Source organism: Scophthalmus maximus, chromosome 6, assembly GCF_022379125.1.
Source record: "Scophthalmus maximus strain ysfricsl-2021 chromosome 6, ASM2237912v1, whole genome shotgun sequence".
NCBI lineage: Eukaryota > Metazoa > Chordata > Actinopteri > Pleuronectiformes > Scophthalmidae > Scophthalmus > Scophthalmus maximus.
The window spans coordinates 16,479,011-16,500,943 of record NC_061520.1 but is presented as its reverse complement, the minus strand read 5'-3'; the positions used below and the strand labels follow the sequence as shown (position 1 = coordinate 16,500,943).

Sequence of the window (21,933 nt, the reverse complement as noted above, 5' to 3'; positions counted from 1 at the left end):
AGACAGTATTGTCTAATAGGGCCTTTTCAAGTGATGTCAGATAACTTCCATGAATGCACTTGAATTTTATTCATAGTGTGTGTATGTGTGTGTGTGTGTGTGTGTGTGTGTGTGTGTTTGTGTGTGCGTGTGTGTTAGACAAAGAGAAAGAACCAAAATAGAGCACTTCCGCCAAACAGTTGTTTCATCTTAACATCAAAGGTGCTCGCTCTTTAATGATTGCTTCAAATGTTACACTGCTCTCTTGCCACAGGCCTCAAATGCATATTTTATTAAAGAGATTCAAATTCACTTGTCATTTATATTTACATAGAAAAATGATTCAAACAGAAAGTCATTTATTCACTTTCCTTTTTAATTTTGTTGGGAAATTTGGGGTTTAAAGTGGTTGCCACATATGCCACATAATTCAAATGTATTTTTTTATCTATGCTATATTATTGTTGTATATATTGTACATTATGTATGTTTTAGCATCCTGTTTAACCAAAGAACCAATATAACGATGTGATTTATATACACCCAGGGCCAGATGGTCATCTGAATACTGTATACCATTTCCAACACAGGTTTAAAAATAATTCAAATAAAAATAAAAAATGTGCTGTGAATGTGAGCAACAGGTTCAACAGAACCTTGTACGGCTCTGTAGTATACTGAAACTCTTCAGTATAGTCACACAGAGATTTATTAAATTTAAGAAATCAAACAATTTTGTATATGCACTATTCCACTTTAAAGGAACTGAAATATTCACTAATTGTTGGCTGTTCATTATACTATTTAACATGAATATGAATCATGTGCTTTACCTTACCTTGAACCTTTACTTCAACGCAGTGCATGGTCACTGTGTTGGATTATGTAGATAGAATATTCCTATTGTAAGCGTACAGCTGTGGAGCACCATTTTATTTGGGGATCATGGAAGACATACCTGTATGTAGTGAAGGTGAACAAAAGCTACAAATATAGAAAGGAGAGTGAGAGCAAACATTATTTTACAGAGCAGACATTAGAAAGATGTTGGGAGGACGTGAGGAGTTCAAGTGCACTATTCCTTTAATCGCTTGGATCTTCCCTGAATGTCAGGGTAGATTACTGCTGCACAGTAGCGAAATGGAGGTGAATTATTTCTAATGTGAATAGAGGCAGAGGCAGGATACCCAGCTGGATGCGATACCACAACCTCCCTGTGTGATGTGAGCGCTCCTGTTGAATATTTGCCACCATAAAAACTTTTGAGACGGGATATTGTTCTATTTACGGAGTTTACCATGATTATGGTTGTCAATTGTTTCATGATCGAAGATTATAGTTGGCTCAGTTTTGTGCTGTCAGAGATTTGAGGTCACCTGTAAAAAACAAATCTGTTCTGCCTCCTTTAAAGGGTTAGTTTGCGAAAACTGTTGGGATTATTTCTTTGGTAGAAGGTAGCTCTCGTGTCGGATGTAATTTATCGAAGCACTGAGAACCAAACTCCATCACCCCCAGTTACTGTAGGTCATCATGGCCTCCACTAGTGTGGCACAAGTTTCAGAGGTGGATATCTCACCACCTCGACAGATGAGGCTCTGGTCAAGAAGTCTTCTCTTGATCGATGACAACGAAATATACACACTTACACTCAAGAGACTTGCTGTGCAGTCAAAGAAATTTTTGTTCATCATGCAAACGCTTGTCCTCTTGTCCTCAGTCTTCAAGCTTGTTTGCTATTTTTCCTGTTCTCTTGTTCGCACCTGCTTCTTTTAGAATGTACTTACTGTTGGTTTTGGCAAACCAACTATGTCTGATATCTCTGATAGTGTTTTGCTTTTTGTTTGAGCCTCATTATTATCTTGCACGGCCGCCTCTTCACTCCTTATATCGACAGATGACTCAGCCTCTATCTGAAGAGCAACACTCATCACCTCAGAGCCACACGTCAGCTCTTCTTGTGCATGAACTAATATTAAAATCACACACAGTTGCCCAGGAAACATTTAGTGTCAAGTGTCTGATTACTTTGTAAACCCTTGAAATCCGGCGATACTTTGGGGGAAGAGGCCTATATCTCACACAGTTCTTGCAATATTGAGGCCCCGACTCAGATTAAGCTGAGACTTTTATCTGGTATCCATTCTCTTATTTAAAATGTAATGAAGCAATGAGCCAGAAGAACAAATATATGTACAGTCTGGACTTCATGTCTGTGGCACAGCATGGAATGCTAAGATGTCCCTTATTAATGTACTTTTTTTTGCAGATGCTGAATGGTAAAGGGTATGATGTGAATCACGTGAGTGCATGCAGCACAGTTTACTATACAGGTTCGAGGCTGACAATGCCGCCATATCAGTGCATTATGCAATAAAGTTAAATGCCTTCAACATGTACATGTATGAGACTTATCTTCAGTTCTCAGTAAGCATTTTTCCAACCTCACCTTCTGCAGAAAAAATGGCAAGTAGGATCGTATTCTTTTTGGGGTTTTCACGAACATTTTTCTTCCAAACAGTTCCAAAATCCCACATGCCACCAAATTATGTTCCCTGACCATTTGAAAAAGCTTGAATAACCGAGAAATGCAGAATGCAGAATAACAACAGGTGCAGCCATCGCACATTCTGAGTGTTAAATTGTGGGCTGCTCGGAGTGTGGCTGCGGTGTGGCTGCTGAGAAGCCACAGTGGGAGCAGGGGCTGCAAACATGGCCCTTACCCCAAATCCTCCAATGTGCTATTTCCAAATGTGTCAGATATGTGTGTTGAGCTCATGTGTTCAGAGGAGAGGAACAGAAAAACTGTTGGACACCATTGTATTTGAAAAATGTAATGAGATTAACATTAGGTTTGTTGTTTGTTTATTGCTCTTAAAACAATCGCGTCACACAGGAGTTGGCGTGCATGATACTTATACTTTTTTATTGTCATTGTATATGACTAAGCCTGTCAACTTCTCAGACCTAATTTTAACTTGTGATGGGCTTGTGCCACTAATTGTAATGGATTATACTGGCTTTCTTCCCAATGTATCGCCATTGATTTATGTATTCTAACAGGGCACACTGCAGACTAGCATCTGTGAGATTCAGTTCAGACCTACAAGAGGAAGATGCGAGTTGTTGGCCAATTTCTTTTTTTTCTCTCTACTCACCTCAGCCACTGAGCAGCTCTGCTGCAGGCTTGCAAGTGCCTTGCTCAAGAGCACCAGAGTGTTAGCTGTCGGAGGCAGGGTTTTCATTACTCCTATCAGTCTGAAATTCTCCTGCAAGTTTGGAAATTTAAAATATGACTCTCTTCTCTCTGCAGGTCAGGTGTATCTGCCTGCCTGGCTTACTCATCTCTTCCCATCTTCTGTTTCTCATCTCAGCTCTCTCTATTCACCTTCTAACTCACCTGTCATAATACCACATGTTTCTATCTGTTGGTATGGTTACTATCTATTTCTAACCCAGACTTTGAGTAAGCCATGCTCGACTGTGCCTCATCACTACTTATCTAGGATATGCAGATGCACCGGAGCATGTACGCCATGAAAAAAAATTAAAAATATCTGTAACGGCTCCAGTTGGCATCTTCTCTGGGTGACATTCAAATGTGATAAGGCTCTTTTGTATATTTGGCAACTCTTGTTGTGTTTATTAAAAAAGGACTTTTCAGCTTTGAGAACCCTGGTCTCTACATTATTGGCTTGGCAATGCAGTCAAATTATTTAGTTTGAAACAGGTGCAGGGGCAGTTTCAAAGCAAAAGTCTTTTGAGCCTACATATCTGATCTGACACTCATGTCCTAATGTAGATTAAACGTACTTATAATTGAACAAACTTGTAATATATAGGTTAGCAGTAAAGTTTATATAGACTGGAAGAAACAAAGAGCTTTTTGTTTCTTTTTGTTTCTTCCAGTCGTGAAGTCTTGTTCAGTTGTCTTTTATTATGCAGTACAGAAAACTCAATGGTTATTGTTTATTTTTTTAGTTTTTTTAGCTGTCCTTAATCCTTGCGAATGATTAATACTTAAACATAATTTAACCATAGTAAAAGCCCAACACAGTATTTGAAAGCTGCAGTATGATAAAAAGAGGGTTGACATGACTTTCACACTGCAGATTTATCCACATACAAAAGTAGTATAAACAGTTCATTAGTGACTTTCCTGATACCTGATAACCACATGATGATTCTTTGCTGCCTCAATTATTATTGTTTATTTTCTTCAAAAGATACATGAAAGACATAGATCACAAGAGGAAGGAAACGGATAGGACTCAGAACTGAAACTGTGAACTGATAATGCTGTCATACTGCCTTCCTCTCTGCTTCTTTCATTTCTCACTCACTTTCACAAAGAGACTTTTGTCTGTTATCACATTCAGTTCACATAGACTTGCAAAAAACGCACGTACGCATGCACACACTCTCACACACACACACAAACACACACACACACACACACACACACACATCCCAGACAAATACATTTGATCTGTTTGCTTTGGCTGAGAGTGGCTATTCATAGTTTCCGAACAGAATGTACTCACCTATCCTTCTCTTTTTTATTCTGTCTGTCTGTCTCTCTCTCTCTCTCTCTCTCTCTCTCTCTCTCTCTCTCTCTCTCTCTCTCTCTCTCCCTCCCACTCTCTCTCTCTCACACAAACACACACACACACACACACATGTCACTGGACCCAGTGGCGGTGCTTTGCTCACTCTCTGGGGAAGCCTTCATCGATGCCCTGGGTCTCTGGCACAAAAGTAATGTCTGTTCTGGGAATAACTGCACTGTAGGAGTAAGTTTCCTCCAAGACAAAGAGCTTCCAGTAAATATTTGAGATAGCAGACTTACGTCCTTGGGGGGATTTGGTGGTCAGAAAAGAATAATGGCCAACAGCGTAATTACTACTAGAGGGTTCCTTTTCCACATGAGTACCTAACCTCTTCCTCCATGCACGCTCTGTCAGGCTCCCTATGAGGCCTCAGCAGATGGGAAGCGGGTGCAGATGCCTCTCTACCCTCTGGGAGCTGTTTAATGAATATGGCTGGAACAGATCTTTGATGGAGGTGAAAGGGGCTACAGATAGGCCACAGAGTTTGGTAACAAGTCACTCAATCTTTTCAGCTTCAGGGACTTGTGAATCTTAAGTTCTGCTAGTAGAATTTGCAAACTCACAGTTGTGCTCATACCAGCCTTTAGCATGTCCAGCTACAGTGGTAAGCAAGTGTTTCTGACAAGGCCACGTAACAGATTTGTTTACCTACAACATTACTCACCACATTAGTATGTGGGTTTCCAGTTTGTCACCGTTGTCATTGAAAACTGAGCAATGTCACATGCAAGAACAGGATAGAGGCTTGGTGACCAGTGACCTGGTTCAGGGCCATGAGGTGTTACACTCAGAGGCCACTGTGGCTTCGAGTTGTCCGGGAGAGGATGGCAGTGAAAACAGGATCCTTAGAATTGCTGCTGAATGTTTTATTAATTAGTCAGTGCTCTTTCCATCCTAGAAGTGAAAAAACAAACCTGTGTCTCTGTGAAGGAAGGAAGGGGGGAAGGAAATATGTTCCATCCAGCTCCTGCTTTACATCTGAGAGAGAAGTCTTTGATGCAGTGATGAGAACTGACGGCTGTAATGCCCAAGGTAGCTGTTGTTTTAGGGGCTAGGTGAAGTGAAACGGATGGTTCACTGGTGCCAAGCTCCATGGAAATGTGTGCACTCGAGAGGGGCTGTCCCCCGAGGACCATCACCAGCGTGACCCAGGACCCTCTCTGATAGCAAAGGCTGAAATCAAAAGGGAAAATCCTTGAACAAAGTTTTGTGCAGGTCCATGTTTCAAGCCACGTGACTTTTCATGAGGAGCTGATTATGATTAAATGACTTAAATATAGTGATATTGTCCATCGGCGAAACCCCACTGACGGGAGGTTGATATTGCTTTCTTTGCCTCATTGTTGTGAGAGTGAACTTGCTGGGCTCTGTTTTCTGCAGGTTTCCTTCAGCCCAGTGTTGACATGTCATATTTTGGGCTATTTCATATTCAGATTGGCTTCAGTTTAAGCAAGAAAGAGCTTATATCCTACATATTGCATTGTGTGTAGAGAATAAAAGTCAGGGAGAAAGCAAAGTTGTGACACTGATCCATCGGTCCATTCATAGAAATCAGCTCTTTATCAGATCTTTATTTTTTTGCATTGTCAGAGAGGTTTAAGTGTGTCTGACCTGCTGCAGCTTCCCTTCTGTAGCTTTGTGGGAGACATTGGAGCAATTATTCATATATATATCACAGGAAAGTTTAAAAGAAGATATGAAATACAATAAAATGTTTAAAAAAAGAAAGAAAAAAATAACACATTTCCTCTTTTGCCAAAACAAACAAACAAACAAACAAACTGTAACATTTGCTCTGAAAAGATAAAATGGATAATAAGAGTTTTCTGTCTGGCCACTCAGTTTAATTTGTTTTCTTGCCCCGGAGTTTTATTCATTTACCTCAGTGCAGAATTCTGTCTTACCTCATTTACATCAAGTAACCCTAAGACAACAGAGCACAATATGTGATGTGACTCATGTAATCCCTGTACATGCAGTCCACCATGTCAGCTGAGACACTATTCATTAAATATCAATGGACATCACTGGAGAAAAACTGTTCACCATAACTGACATCTGGGAAAGGTCTGTGGTTTTAACACACCTGTCACATTTCATCGTAAAGTGGGTTTTTTTTGTTTGTTTTTTATATTGTCATCTGAAAAACAGGATTTCAATCCTTTATTTGACCAGATTATTAAACATTATTTTGACAACATGCACTACAGTCAAGTTCAATGAACAGAATTTACATCTAAAAAGGCCAAAGACACTGTCAGTAACTGGAGCTCTTATGATCATCTCCATGTTTCCATAGCTCACAGCGACCACGTTACATACATTTTGACATCTGCTCTTGTTCGTGAAGGTCCATGTGATGCGTCTGCGGGCAGCCCAATATTTGCACACCACAATGAATTATAACATCTGCACAGGTCTGTGTTTGCAGGGTGTATGGCCTGATTTACTCATTGGGGAACCTAAAGCAAAATTTAACTGGTGCACATTTTCAAACAAACTTGCTATTATCTAAATGACCCCAAACTTAATTACTGCAGTAATGAATACACAGCCCATGTGGCCCATGAGTGTCTGGCACCCCTGGGAAGTTGGCCACTCTGTCCTGTTGGTAATAGAGCCCTGAAGGACCCCGATGTCGTATAAACACAGCCACGGTCTGCTTCCATATCCATTTAGGGTAACTACTTTGTATGCAGAGTCTAAAGGCTTGTCAAGCATTAAAACACTGTCTGTTTGTAATATTATCAATCCAAGGTTATATATAAAAGTATATACATTTGAGTGTTTACATTCCAATATAACAAGGAATGTGCATATTTGAAAGCAGAGAGCATTTTTACCAGGGACATTGAATCCTAAAAGTTGAGTCAGGCTCAACGTTTGTGCCGGCGACCCTGCATCAGCGGCCCCCTCCCTGCCAGCGTAGCTGTCTCATTGAAATGAATAATGGGGCTTTAACACACATTATTGTCAGTCTGAACACGGCTGGACTGTTGTTTTCGTCCAGGTCGAGAGCCGGATTCCCAAGCAGGTTGGTTAACCCTTCCCAACCCGTTCTAAGCCAATGGCAAACAGTGTCCTGCGCCACAGCTTGGTCAGAAAAGGGTGTTTGTTGTCTGATTGAGAGCTCATCCAGTATTGATGCCCCTGTGTCTAGTATCTCTGAGCAAAACTCCATTTCCTCTTCCTGCAGGCAGCAATTGATCACCTCTCTGTCTCACCAAGCCGAGCCATCTGTTAGGAAAACAATTTTTCTGTCATTCTGGATTCAATTGATCCTATCAATCAACTTGACTGATGAGGTTTCCTGCACTAAATCGACAGATTCAGGGGTGCTGTTGAGTATTAACTGTATTAACATACACCCGGAGACAGAATGTGGTCAGGAATCCACCGACTGATGGTCCTACAGTACACAGACCACACTACCCCTGCACAGCCTGTTTAAACATTTGGAGACAGCTATTTTGGCAAATAGCATTGATTTTCCTCCAAAACAAATTAGAGGACTCAGCAGCATTGATGGCAAACAAAGCATTAGAGAGATTGGCTGCCATTGTGCGATGCAAATTGCCCAAAGTGTCATTTGCTCTCCAACAGAAAGAGGGAGAGACTTTTTATATAAACAAAAAAGAACTACAGGGAAAAGGAAATCATGAAATTACTTTTATTACACCTTACACTTTTATCTGTATGACTCAAGCCCATCATCACATGGAGCACGAACAGAACATATAATAAAAAATAAAATAATAATGGCACACGGCAAGGGTAACATAAAACAGATGTTACCTGGAGTGAGGACATACTTCAAAAATGAATCTAGTTTACATGTAACTTTTGGTTTATGTATAACCTGTTAAATGCGCTCCTCTTTGAATATTGACTTCTTTGCATCACACATTTCCTCACTTGACTTTTTTTTTCCACCGCTAATTTACTGCCTGTCTGTCTCTGCCTTTATTTCCATGAACCACAGCACCTCCACCTTGAAAGATGTGGCAGCGTTTTCTTTTGATGCAGCGTGAGCTTGATTTGAGGTATGATGGATGCTGGGTCACCCTCTCTCCTCAAGGCAAAAGCAGAATAGAGAAGCTACAGCAGCAGTTTCAGTTCCTTCCGTTGCTTTTCTAGAGGACTGCTCACTCTTTCCTTCTTCTATTTGATTAATGGCCCCGTGTCTCTGGTGGCCTTTGTAATAAAGTCAAATGAGGTCTCGAATGGCTGAGGCTTTGTAGAATCAGCAGTGGGTAATTGAGGAGGAGGATATATCAGGAGGAGCTCCCCATCTGTTCTCTGTCCTCACGGCAGTGAAATAGTGTTTTACTTTTCTCTTTGGCAGAGTTAGTGAAGTCAGTAATTTTGTTAGAGAGGCCCTGCTTCACTGCACATTGTTGTATGTCTGGATGGTTTGTTCTCATTTTAAAGGTTACAAAGCTGGTGGTGTGGAAGAAACAAGCCTCGTCTCGGAGCACACCAAAGTGTGCTCAATTTGTCTCCCGAATAATAAACTGGCAGAGGAGTGATAATTCAAACTCTGTCAACTGTATCGTGTTTAAGTAAAAACTATTTTCTTTTGTCGGAGAGACATATTTGGCTTCCCATACTGAAATATGTCATAAGAATATCCATAGAAATGCTGCCTGAAACCTGGTAATCCTTAGTATCTCCTTTCCCCAGACAAGATTAGTACAACCCCGTTGTACACAGACGCGTAGACTTTATGGTCTGAGATACCAAATATGCCATGGTTCAAATTGAGTCCATTCTACAAATACACTGCCAAGCAAACAACACACAGCTCCACACATACACACAATGACCTGAAGATGGACTGAAGAATGCAAGTCATGAATGAAGCAGGTCTGACTTTACAACTTGCCTGATTGTTTAGTGCTCTGTTGTGTCAGTGTCAAACTCTCCATCATTACCCACACTTACAAACCGTTTTATGTTGTTTATAAAACCTTTTTTAAGAAATGACTGCCAGGACCACAAAAGTAAGCATCGTTAACTTGTGTTGTGGTGGTGCTGAACAGACAGATCCTATAGTAACATCATGAATCTTTAATATGCTGCAATGTCCTTTGCAGCTGCCAGTGCTTCTAAACTGTGACTAGAATTCTGATGATATGTCGGGTTAAGCTTACACTCAAATGTGCATTGTCAATAAAACTCAATAAACGTTATTTATATAGCACCTTTTAACAAATCAAATGCAATTTGAAAAAAGCTTTACAGGTGATTGACAAAAATAGGATGTTAAAAATGAATCAAACTCGGACTTAAAGACTAAAGCATAACAAGATAATACAAGATATTAATTGAAATTAATGAACAACCAATACAAACAACAATAAATAAAATGTCAACAAAGCTTCATATAGTAAAATAAATAATAATGATGTATATATATATATATACATCATTATTAGCCGAACATATATTATTATGTTCGGCTTTGTGGAACAATTGAAAGAGAAGACAGAGGATCTTAGGGGCCTTACTGGTTCTTGGACCACAAGTAGTCTGCTGCAAGTCCACGAAGTGCCTTATAAACTAATGACATTAATTTAAAATGAATACCAAAGCCAAAAGTTAAACAGTCTAAAGATTGTGAAATAGGTCTGATGTGTGCTCTTCCTTTGGTCTTGGTCAGCACTCGTGCAGCTGAGTGTTTAATTAAATTAAGAAGATTTTAAAAGTAAAACACACTTAAAAGCTTGAAGTTTATATTCCTGAGAAGTAGGAAACTAAACTTTTTTTTTGTATATCCAACAGTTATCACATTAATAATGTGTTGTCCATTGCCAAATAATAATTCATGAGGCTGACCAGCAGGAAGTCTGTCCCAGTCGCTCCTCCTCACTCCTTATGAAGCTATAACATGTCAAAAGAACTGTCAGAGTATTGATAACAATCATATATCATGTTGATATTTCTCACTCACTACATGGCATATATAATAGTATTATGAGTATAATTACTAATGAGACCAGAATATTGGTTCAATAATTACAACTGAATTTAAAATAAACATTGAGTGTACTTCCTTTTTTTGGCTCAGTAGTCTGAATGGAGGCAAAGATGAAATTAATTCACTAATGCCAAAGACGTATCCTTCTCTCTACTCTAATTGGCATCTCTACTGTAATGTTGTGAATTATAAATAATCTCTTGAGAGCCAACTTCAACAGTAGACAAGAACAGTGGTATTGGGCAATTTAGCAAAACCTGGATTTATGTCCAATGCCAGCATTTTGAAAATTCTTTATCTGCATATGGCAGTTACTGTGTGGAAATGTTTAGGGAAAGATCATAGTTATGGTTAAGAGCAATGTCACATGCAGACAGGATGCCAATTCCGGAACTACTTTCTACCTTTCACACTCTTCTTCGTTGATAGAAATCTTGAGAGGCAGATTCATCAAATGTGGATGTAAAACTTAGGGATACTGGATTGATAGAAGCTGTACCAGTAATGAAAAATACCCCCACTCTATATTAAAACTAAAGTTATATGCTACAACAACAGTTCAATAATAACAGTTATTAGTTGGAAATTATGCACTTTGACTATGACTTTTGTCTGACTAACCTTACATCTCCTTTACCTCTTTGACTATTTTGAGTCCTCCCACTTCCTCAAACTGAGTGAGATATTCTAAACCCAAGGTGCCATGTTTTATGGAGGCACCAATATATCAAATAGAAATATTCCAGATGGTTTTTTTGGCATGTTTTACACCCAACACCCAACAATATTCTGACATGCTGGTATCTTTGAACTCCTCTAGAATTTTACTTCTATGGGTCGAACAAAGCTTGGCTGTGGCGCATGAGTTTTATGTTGTCCCAAGCATAACACTGACTGCCCACAGATGTGGTTTGATTCATTAGATTGTATTTACAGAATCTGACATGACAGTGTTCGAACCCGCATGTGATCCTTAAATTATTAGATGATAAAAGCTGTGTCGAGTCAACCAACCAGTAACCTCGTCCACAAGTTATTTTTGTAAAATAATGTGAATCCTAAAAACAGCAGGCAGTATTCAGCCTTCCAGATCTGAAGCCACACTTTCAGCACCCATTTACCTTTATGCTTCTCAAACATACTGTTGAGCATTGGGTTGTTTTAATGAAAGCCAATAATCACCATCTCCGATTGGCTCCCTAAAGTACTCCCCTGTGGTGCTTTTGCTTTCCTGCCTCCCACTTGACTGAGTCACAGTGTGCAGTTTGTGGCCTGAAGATCAGTAAAAGCCACCAGGGGGCTAAACGCTTGGCCTTCTTTTATTCTTGATCACCATTTTAGACTAAAGCTGCAGAAGGAAGGATTCGTTGACCTGTGGCTGGGAACCCAACAGGGAGACCAGCTCAAACGCTTGTGCAGCTGCATGGCAATTCACTGACAAATGTGTCGCATACTGAACTGACTGTGTGTAAGATATAAGGTTTATGCCTCTTTTGTTTTGCTTTTGTTCTCAGTGACTTATAAGAGAGTAGAATACAAATTATTACATGTTAACATACATGGCAGTTGACATCCAACACTGCATTTACAGCACGCTGGACAAAGCACAAAGGGGCAGTTGAAGATACACTAATGTAAGTCAGCTAACGGCAGTTTCCACATGTCTGTGTGGGATGGCGAGGAGAAATTCAGTCTTTGGGGAATCAGGTAGAAAAAGGTGCAGGTTCCTGTGATAAAGCTGCAAGGAAAATCCACTTCTCTCCTACACATTTGACATTCACAGTGCCATGTGTCTTGCAAGATATTTAATGTGCCTAGTACATCTTTTTATGATGTATTAGGAAGCATGACAGTAGCAAATATGCTAAATAAAGCTTAAATACATAGTACTGCTGTTGTTTAAAAAATGCCTTTCAGATAAAGTATTATCTGCCAGATTTCCATCGCATACATCATAAGGATTCATAGTGCTACATTAGCAAAATCAAAAGTCCATGTCCTTTAAAGGTTCTACACTTTCTTTAACCTCCTTGCCCTTTCTCCCTCAGTACAAACCGCTCATTTTTTTGTGTTTATCACTGGTGAAATTACCAGGCCCTCAGTCAAACTGTTGCCAAGAGCAAATCAATGAGGAGCTATTCCTTTCTGTACATTCCTTCGGTGGAGTGCTCTTCTGGAAGGCCTCCAGCACAGTCTCACTCTCAAGAGGTCTGATCATGTACAGTGGCTCTTGGCACTGGAAACAAGCTTTTGTCCTTCAAGCCACTTGAAAAGCTTTGGGGCTTCTACTTGAACCCTTGTTTGTTTAGGAATGGTTACACAAATATTCAGTCATGCAATTTCATTTTTATCCAGAACTTTCACCACTTTGGTCCAGTCTGAAACCCTTGAAAACGACTGCACATATTGAATAAAATGTTATTTTTAATTTCTAACATTATTATAACATATGAAATGATCAAACCCCTTAGGGAGCATATTGTATAAAGCCAATGAAATTACAGGTGAATAGACACACACACACGCGCACACACACACAAACACACACACACACACACACACACATTGATATGATATACAGTACATTTCGACACTCACTATTAACTGAAAGAAGAAAAAAAGTGTTACCTTGTTTTCTAACCCAGCCAAGAGTTACACCCTCTCTCCTTCTTGTCTTGTCCTTCTCATATCCCCCTGGGCAAAATTAAACTTGCCATTCTTTATATTTTATTCAGAGCAGGTTTGATAGTTTGCATTACTCTGTGATTCTCTGAGGATTTCTGAGATTCTCTGAGAACTACAGCCTCCGACATCTGTGAATAAAGATGGTGTGTGGTTGTCTATGTGTGCGCACGATATAAGCGTGTTCATATATGTGTTCAAGAGTTCAAGAGGTTCATAGGGTTTTCATCAAATATCAGAGGTTGTATCCTGTGGATCTTTTATGCATAATGTTAATGGGTGGGGTTAAATTATGCAACACAACTTTGACTCAGGTGTCCCAAGAACAGGTGCAGTTCAGAGAACAACACTTACAACTCTGTAACTGAGACAAATTATGAATCAAATATCATTCAGTTTCTTTCTTTCTTTCTTTCTGTTGGAAATCGATAGCAAAGTGCAAATGAGATCTTACTCAATTTTACCATATTTTCTTAAATTGGGTGTGCTTTTTGGCATGCACAGGCATATAACAGGGATTTCAGTTTAACACCAAATGATTTGTTTTTCTACAGTGGGTTATGGAGGAGTTGAATTATTAATATTGTGTATTAGAACCATGGATACAAAGAGCAAATCTTGAAAACTGCTGTTTTCACACAACTGTCCTGCTTTAAAAAAGAGCCCATAGTGTGTCTGACCAGGCAGCTTATCACGAGTCATAACTGAGGATAGGGACTAACAACTTATATGACTGTTAATTTAAATTAGCATAAAACACAGCTTAATGGATGAAAGCCTTTTATTGTTGCTATAGCTGCTTTGTTCTGCTGTAACGCAGCAGCTTGTCCACACAGTGAAGAATCAATTGTGTAACCCAAACTCTTGTCTGTTGATTTCAGCTTTTAAGCTTGCTCAAGATAACAGGCTATTTCTGGAAGATCCCAGAGAGAATTGATTCAGTTGCAGGTCAAGGAATGAGAATAATGTAGCTATGTGTCACTTGCCTTTTTAAAAGCTGTATTTTTTGAGCAAGTGGCTGATAGGGTGCCAAGTGTCTTTGAGTGTGTGTGTGTGTGTGTGTGTGTGTGTGTGTGTGTGTGTGTGTGTGTGTGTGTGTGTGTGTGTGTGTGTGTGTGTGTGTGTGTGTGTGCGTGCGTGCGTGCGTGCGTGCGTGCGTGCGTGCGTGCGTGCGTGCGTGCGTGCGTGCGTGCGTGCGTGCGTGCGTGCGTGCGTGCGTGGGAGTAAGATTTTAGGTGAAAAATCACTCTCAGCTTCCTGCATCACTATGTGACGAGGATGGTTTCCCCACCTGAAGATCAATGCGAGTCTTTTACTGTGTGGATCAAAAGTCCCCATCTACTTTTAAAACACATACACCTTCTGCACAAAGAGCAGAAAGCACTTACACACACAGCTGGAGAGCACTTTAACCATTCTTTTTTTTTTACCTTAGCCTCTTGCTTGTCGAGTCCATCCTGTCAAGTGCATCAGTCTTTTCTGGAAATTGTTGGGAAATTGCTACCATTGCCTCAAGTATAACATATAAATTGGAACTAAAGTTATTTTGTCACCAAACTCTCAGCAGCATCTAATGCTTAGACCAAGTGGATGATCCTGATGTCACCCATTGATTTGTGAACTATTATTTTGAAGCCTAGAGTTTAGTATTTTGACCAGCGCCATCTTGGTTTTTTGGAACAGGAAGTAACCTGGGTCTGACTGAGAGCTCGTCCACTGCACATCCACCTGCAACCATGCACCGAATGGACGGTACAAGCTGTCAATCACGCTGTATCCATGCACCAGGGCAAATCAAGCTTCATCGTCCACGTTACTCTAAATGAGACCATAATTTACAAGATGAACATCATGCTGATGAAGTCTTGAAGAAGACTTCAGGCACTTTCACATTGGCTTCACTTTTCTGGACCCAGTGACTATATCTATTATTTTGAGAGGAACGTGGTGAGGTGGATGTATAATTCCAACGCGACAACATTTCTTACAAATGTTTTTTTAGGAGAATGTGCTGCTTTCATCAAGAATGTTGATAAAAACAATCCCGTTCTGATGCTGTTGATGCAAATAAGTTAAGAGGCACCTCAACAAAACGATCCAGAATGGCTGTGATGTATTGGACAGATGCAGAATACAGGCACTACACTGATTTCTTCCAGGGTTTGTGATACAGTACGTTAACCTCATCAATTCCCATCCAAAACAATTCTGGCTTGATGGGAGGCAGGTGTTGTATGGTGATTATTTTACTGTAGACAAGAGTGGGGGAAATTATGTTTTCCCAGTTATAAAACTTATAAGTCTTGGACTTGAATAAAAAAAACAACCATGGCAGAAATAATCAGGGAGGTTGATTATACCCATATACCCGATTATAATGTAGCTTCAGTAAAGTTCGCAGTCCTCAGGTGAGACAGCTAATGGCCTAAGAAACACTGAAGTTAGTCGATATGTGGAGATAAATTGTCTGGGGAAAATATTTTGTTAATATTGTTTAATGAGTGAAAAAGTCCATATTTTATACAAGAGTCTAACATTAACAAGGAAGAGGGGATGGTTTTATCTGGATGTATTTGAATAACCCAACACAAACTACTCATCCTAAAGTACATTGACAGAATGTTCTTTTCTGTCAATGTACTTTAGGATGTACTTCATCCTTTTCCTTTATTCCATTTTATTTCTTTTATTATAATTTTAGCAGCACCTTAACACAGACTACTTACTATTATGTATTTATTGTATTGAATGTGTTGTGTGTCTTGTGTGTTTTGGATTGCTGCTGCACAACCAATTGCCCCTTTGGGGACAAATGAAGTTCTACTTGACTTGAGTTTGAGGACAGTTGCTCACATATATAAGCTGGAGTAAACACCATTAAGTGATTTATAGACAAGAAATAAGCTTTTTAAATCAATGGAAGAGGGAGGAGAGTTTGAATAATACAATTCCTCTTGCTTGATTAAAGTCTAGGTGTGTCTACAGGCTGGAAACAGAATGAAAGGGTCTGAATGATAAGAGTTGTAGTGATGAAGGTGTTGATGACTTTATTCTCAGAGTCAGACACACATGAACAATCCTGTGTTTAAAAAAATGTTTACTTAAAGCCACATTAACATTTATTTTTGACTCTCTAATTTCAATGCCAAACCTAACACTAGATTTTTGCTGACTTCAATGAAACGTTGCAGCAAAATCAGTTCATTATTGAAATGGTACAAATCAGTGAGGACAAAGTAAATCCTCAAAAAAATGTAATCTTGAGTTCATTCACGCTGTTGACCAACACAATTCTTGACAGTGCTGACCTGTGAGGGAGTGAAGAGTGTTGCACCTGTCACCTTGAGCGGACTGAAGAGATTTGGTCTCATAACTGGCTGCCACCACTTCTCTGAACACTGGCACAATCGCATGATCACCAAAAATGAGTATGAAATGAGACGGTTTGCTTCTTCAAATGGTTGAGGACGAGCTACACCAAAAATATAGTGTTCTGATGTAAAATATAATCAGGACTGATTCAAGATTTGAAAATGTGCATGTCTTAATTCTCACTGCTTGATCAGAGAAGACCCAAGATTGGCCGAATAGAAGATGATTTTCCTTTCTCTTGTTCCTCTACAGAGGGATCCCAGGGAAGAAATGTGGGGCTATCATCCTGTCTGCAGAGGAGCTGAGCAACTGTCGAGTGAGTTATATCTATCTATCTGTCAGTCTATCTATCTATCTATATATATATATGTATATATATATATATATACATATATATATAGATATCTATATCTATATAGATATAGATATAGATATCTATCTGTCTATCTATCTATCTATCTGTCTTTCTGTCTATCTATAACACATACACCTTTCACAATATAACAGATGGAGTTGCTCTCACTCTGCAGAGTGACCTGTAGCCTAATGAAATGACCCAGGAATATGGTAGGCTGAGTGCTAATGGTCACCCCAACCTGCACTGGGGTGTGAAAGCCTCATATGCTTAACTGGATTTCCAGTGCACGGATTAGAAACAGGATATTAAAAACCAAGAGTACAACAGAGCAAATGGTACAGAGATAGGGAGACAGAGGAGGAGTAAAAGGACATTCAAAAATGCCAAAATAAAACTGAAAGCAAACAAGCAGTGAATAGATGGAGAGAGACAGAGAGACAGAGAGAGAGAATGATTCAGACACAGAAGCAGATAGAAAGACAGTGAAGTGAATCAATAGAATGAAATGACCTTTCATGCATGGCGTGTAGCTGCACTTATTGTAGCTATAAAAGCAGCTTGGCTAATGACAGTGAGACCAAGCCTAGATTAATTAAAACACAGTCCTGTCTGACCTTGTCCCCCGTAGCTTGTGGTGGGCTGGGCACACGCACACGCACACACACACACACACACACACACACACACACACACACACACACACACACACACACACACACTTGTAATTGTACTCATTTACCTACAAACACCCATGCATGGTTAAGCCTGGTTCAAGTCAAAGAACACTTACATTTGATGTCACAAGCACCGCCTGGAATTTAAAATTAGATGGAGAGTGGCTAAAGTAGCTATCATCACTATTTTCATATTGTCTATGGATCACATGACTATTGCTATTATGAAAATAGAGGTTATGCAATATTTTGCATGAAATAGAGATTTCTTTCATTGATAAACCAACACTTAATTTTCACCGGTAGCTCCCCTTAGCTCTGTGGAGCTGTATAGTGTCCTTCATCTCAGTATGTTGGTTTTCTGGTCAGTAAGTTTACAGTTTTGGTTAAATTTTTTGGAACCTCGAATCGACATTGTATATACACATATATAATGTAATATATCAGTGCTGAATTTAAAACTTGTTTTGCTGTGACCAAGAGGATCTGCTGAAAAGAGGTATTATAACCTTTAGTACATTGTGAGTTCAGCTATCATCTCAGCTCGTAGTCCTACATACTGTAGCCACACCTTTAAAGTGCCAACCAATTGCTTCAACACAGTAAACTATGCTGACATCTGCATCACTCCTCATCTGTAAACTGTGCAATGACCTGTCAAAGTTAGGAAAAGTGGATCCAGCCACACTTATATACACGCTTTTATTGTCAACATGGAACTTCAGGTAGATATGTAGATAAAAGAATCTCATCTGTAAAAAAAACAAAAAAACAGTTAGGTTAAGGGTCGTGGTCACACAGAACAATGTGCTGTCAACCATGATGGAAATGGCCACACTGGAATGTAGTAAAAACTCAGGAGGATAAATTATCATTTACATATTATATGGATAACAGCGTACACTTGTCAGCCTCAGCTGGAATTGATTCATGATGTTTAGCACCCAGTTTTTCACATGAGAAGTAACGTAAATACTTTAGGAAGTTTTCTTGCTCTCTCTTCACCCGGCTTTGTTGGGGGTGTGCCAGACCTGATCCTAGCCATTCATTTCTGTAATACGGTGAGTCACCATGGTACCGAAGTATCCGCCGTACTACTGACGAGGCTTTGGATTAGCTTCAGGAGCAGTGTTCTCTGTTGCTGAGACGAGCTCCCTTTACTGCGGACTTCTGGCTTTTTTTATATTTGCAGACCTTTTGCACACAAAGAAACTATAACGCACTAAGTAAAGGAAAAAAGTGAGAGAAAAAAAGCGTAATATGTCTCCTTTAATGTTAGGCAGCCATAACAGAGTTCAGTGGCAGACAGTTTATAAATCCTGATTACTGAAGCCCATCAATATCTTTTGCTTAAATATTTTAAATCAAAATTATCAACTAAAGGTTCATTTTATTCAAAACCTTTTAAATAATTATACATTTTTTAAAAAAAAGCTTCACCTTGCACAGTCGGAACTTCTCCTGAATTATCTCGCAATATAAACTAGATACTGGCTCATCAGGATGCATACAGTTAAACCTAATTATAATGGCCTCTCATACTTTCATGTATGGAATTTCATGATAAAGCCGACTGCCAGCTCCTGCTCTTATTATAGAAAAAAAGGGGGAAAAAATGAGGCACTAAGTCCTACAGGACCAGGATCACAGTTAGTTGCAGCAAAGAAATATAATGGTCCATGTAAAAAATACTTGTTTTCCCCCTAATGTATTTTCAACAGGACATGTTGAGCAGTGCAGAGTGGGAGCGGAGCAGCCTGAGTTTGCCCACAACATCTCTCTGCGTTCCCTCTCACTGGAAAATACCACCATATGAACTAGCTGATGCAACCCCCATGAGGATGTTCATCTCGCTTTATTTGTTCTTGTTTAATCACTGGACTGTTTGGCAGGGTTTCGCCACAAACAGCTAATGGGGATGTTACTGTAGACAGAGAGAGAGAGGCCCTCTCCTTTTCTGCTCCTTTGGTTGTGCATCCATTTTGTCAGAAAGTCCACAGATTTTCACTCAAGAAGAAACATTATCATTCTGAGCAAATTTGTTGCCTCATCTCAAATGATGGATCTGTAATCACATCACTGTCGTACTAAGGGGGCAATTACGGCTCCCAACCCTTTGAGGAGTAGCCTGTGTGGAAGTAGTTTGGGTTCTTCACTGTAGTTGGCCTAATAACCAATTACCCTTTGATACACGGTATGGTATATATACGTTTGACTTTGTTTGAGCTTGACTTTTTAAAAACCGACAGCTCCTGTGTTTCCATTAACCTTTTTTTCTTCTTTCAGGCCTCTAAATTTCTCTTCACATCGTACAGTAAATCTGAAGAGCGACATTCACCACATTTTCTATGGAGCAAACGGGAACAGGTTTTCTCTAAGTGTTAACAGAGATCAATTGCGAAACAGAAAATACCAAATATAGAATATTTTTAAAAACTAAGTGGCTGGAAGTGGAGGTATTAGAGGGGTCTTTCGGTGTATAGCAGAAATCGCTGCCACTCCATTCCACTCACATACATCCTTATCATTAATCGGTTTCCAGTGGCTTTTAAATCGTGATAATTCTTCCTGTCCAAGAGACAAAAACACACTGGCTCACGCTTATTCATCAGTATGATTCAAATACCCTCGTTTGGCCTTTAAACTACAAGGTACATTTACTATCTCTTCTGTTCTCTTTTCTGTCTCAGACACACACGCTGTTTTAATCTGCCCTAATGCCACAAACACTACCTTATTACTACCCTGAGGGTGTCAATGTGTCTCTACCTATAGCCCCCCCCCCCCTTTAAATATTGATATCCCAATTCTCTCCACATTAGCAAACGGCTGTTGATCAGAGACCTTTGAGAGAGTCTGTGTTCATGCCACAGGATCCTAATGAGGCGGCAGATGATGCATATTTAATATCTCCAGCACATTGGCCTTCACTGTAAATGCTTTAATGTGCTTATTAGTACCAAAGGAATTTTCTGGTGTGTCCCTCCACTGCCTCACTGAAAACAGATAATGTTGCCAAATTTTGTTTTTGTTTATTTCTTATTGAGCTGAGGGGAAACTTGCAAAATCATGTGTGGACAACTAATAAGCTCTATATTACACTGATGACAGTATTGGTGGATCAGTTGCTTTAATCTGTTTTGGTCCAGTTGGTGAAATGGAATAATTGATGGAGTGGATGCTGATTCAGGAGGACAGAAACCGTGGATGTCTTAAGCAGAAGTATTTCTGGTTGAAGGGGACATGGATGTATTGCTCTGTCACACTTAAAGGGCAGTAAGCGATTCTAAAGCAATACACGTATTGTAAAAATGTTAGAATCTTTCCTCACTGTCCGATAGCTGTCACTCTTGAGTGTGCACCGGAAAAAAATCTTGGTTTTCGGCGCAGCCCAGGCTCCGTAAATCCAAAACAAAAAAATGGTGCGGACCGCACCACACAACACTGCGAGCGCAGTTTGTAAACATTATTTGTCGAGACCTGAAGACACGTGCTGGCGGGTGTCGCTGCAACTCTCTGCCAGAGCAGTAAATTCACAACAACAACAAAGGGAGAGAATGAGGCTTTCTCCAGAATCGCTTACTGCTACTTTACGTCTTGGGAGAGAAAAACTGCAGGCCGTAGCTGTTGCTTTAACCACTTTTAGTTGAAGTGATTTTTTATGCTACAATCTGGTCTAAATTGGAAGTCTGAACACTATTTTGTGCAGAGAGCACATTGTCACAATTTGTTACTTGTTGAAGTCAGGTACTTGTTGAAAAAGAGAACCAACCAAGGGCATCAGGGATTAAATTAAATCTGTTAAAATAAATACATAAAATATATAAAATATTTCTGCTATCACAGTTCAGATGACATAAATATTTAGCTTCTTGTATCAATCAGTGAGCAGCGTGGGAGCCGACATTCCTCTGTAGGATTACAGGAGTGTTTTTAAGAGAATGAGACACAGTGGGGAAAATGCAGTCTGATCTTTTGTGTAGGGGGGTTGTGTTTTATGGCAGGCATGTGGTGTGTATGTGTCCTCAGGGTGAGTGCAGGAATAGAGATAAAGTTCCTCGCGCAGCTGGTGTGGAGTGGATGTGTTCATGAGTGTGTCAGGGGGAAGCGTGTGCTCCCTGGCTGTGTGTGATAAAGACACAGAGAGGACACTGTGGCAAGATGAGAACCGGCATACAGTATGTGCAGAGGAACACTCCTGCTCTCACTCTTACACACTTGCAGCCTCTCACACGTCCTCCTGCTGATTTGCCACTCGGCACGCAGGCAGACAAGAGGTGC

At 39.8% G+C, this 21,933-nt stretch overlaps 1 protein-coding gene across 2 annotated transcripts in view; it reads left to right on the top strand.

Moving 5' to 3' along the window:
- cpne5b (copine Vb) overlaps positions 1–21,933 on the top strand; it is an 82,262-nt gene that overhangs the window by 35,156 nt on the left and 25,173 nt on the right. For both annotated transcript variants that reach the window (XM_035632620.2, XM_035632621.2), the window contains one exon: positions 16,873–16,936. In XM_035632620.2, coding sequence (XP_035488513.1) covers positions 16,873–16,936 — 64 coding nt within the window. The remainder of the gene's footprint in view (positions 1–16,872; positions 16,937–21,933) is intronic.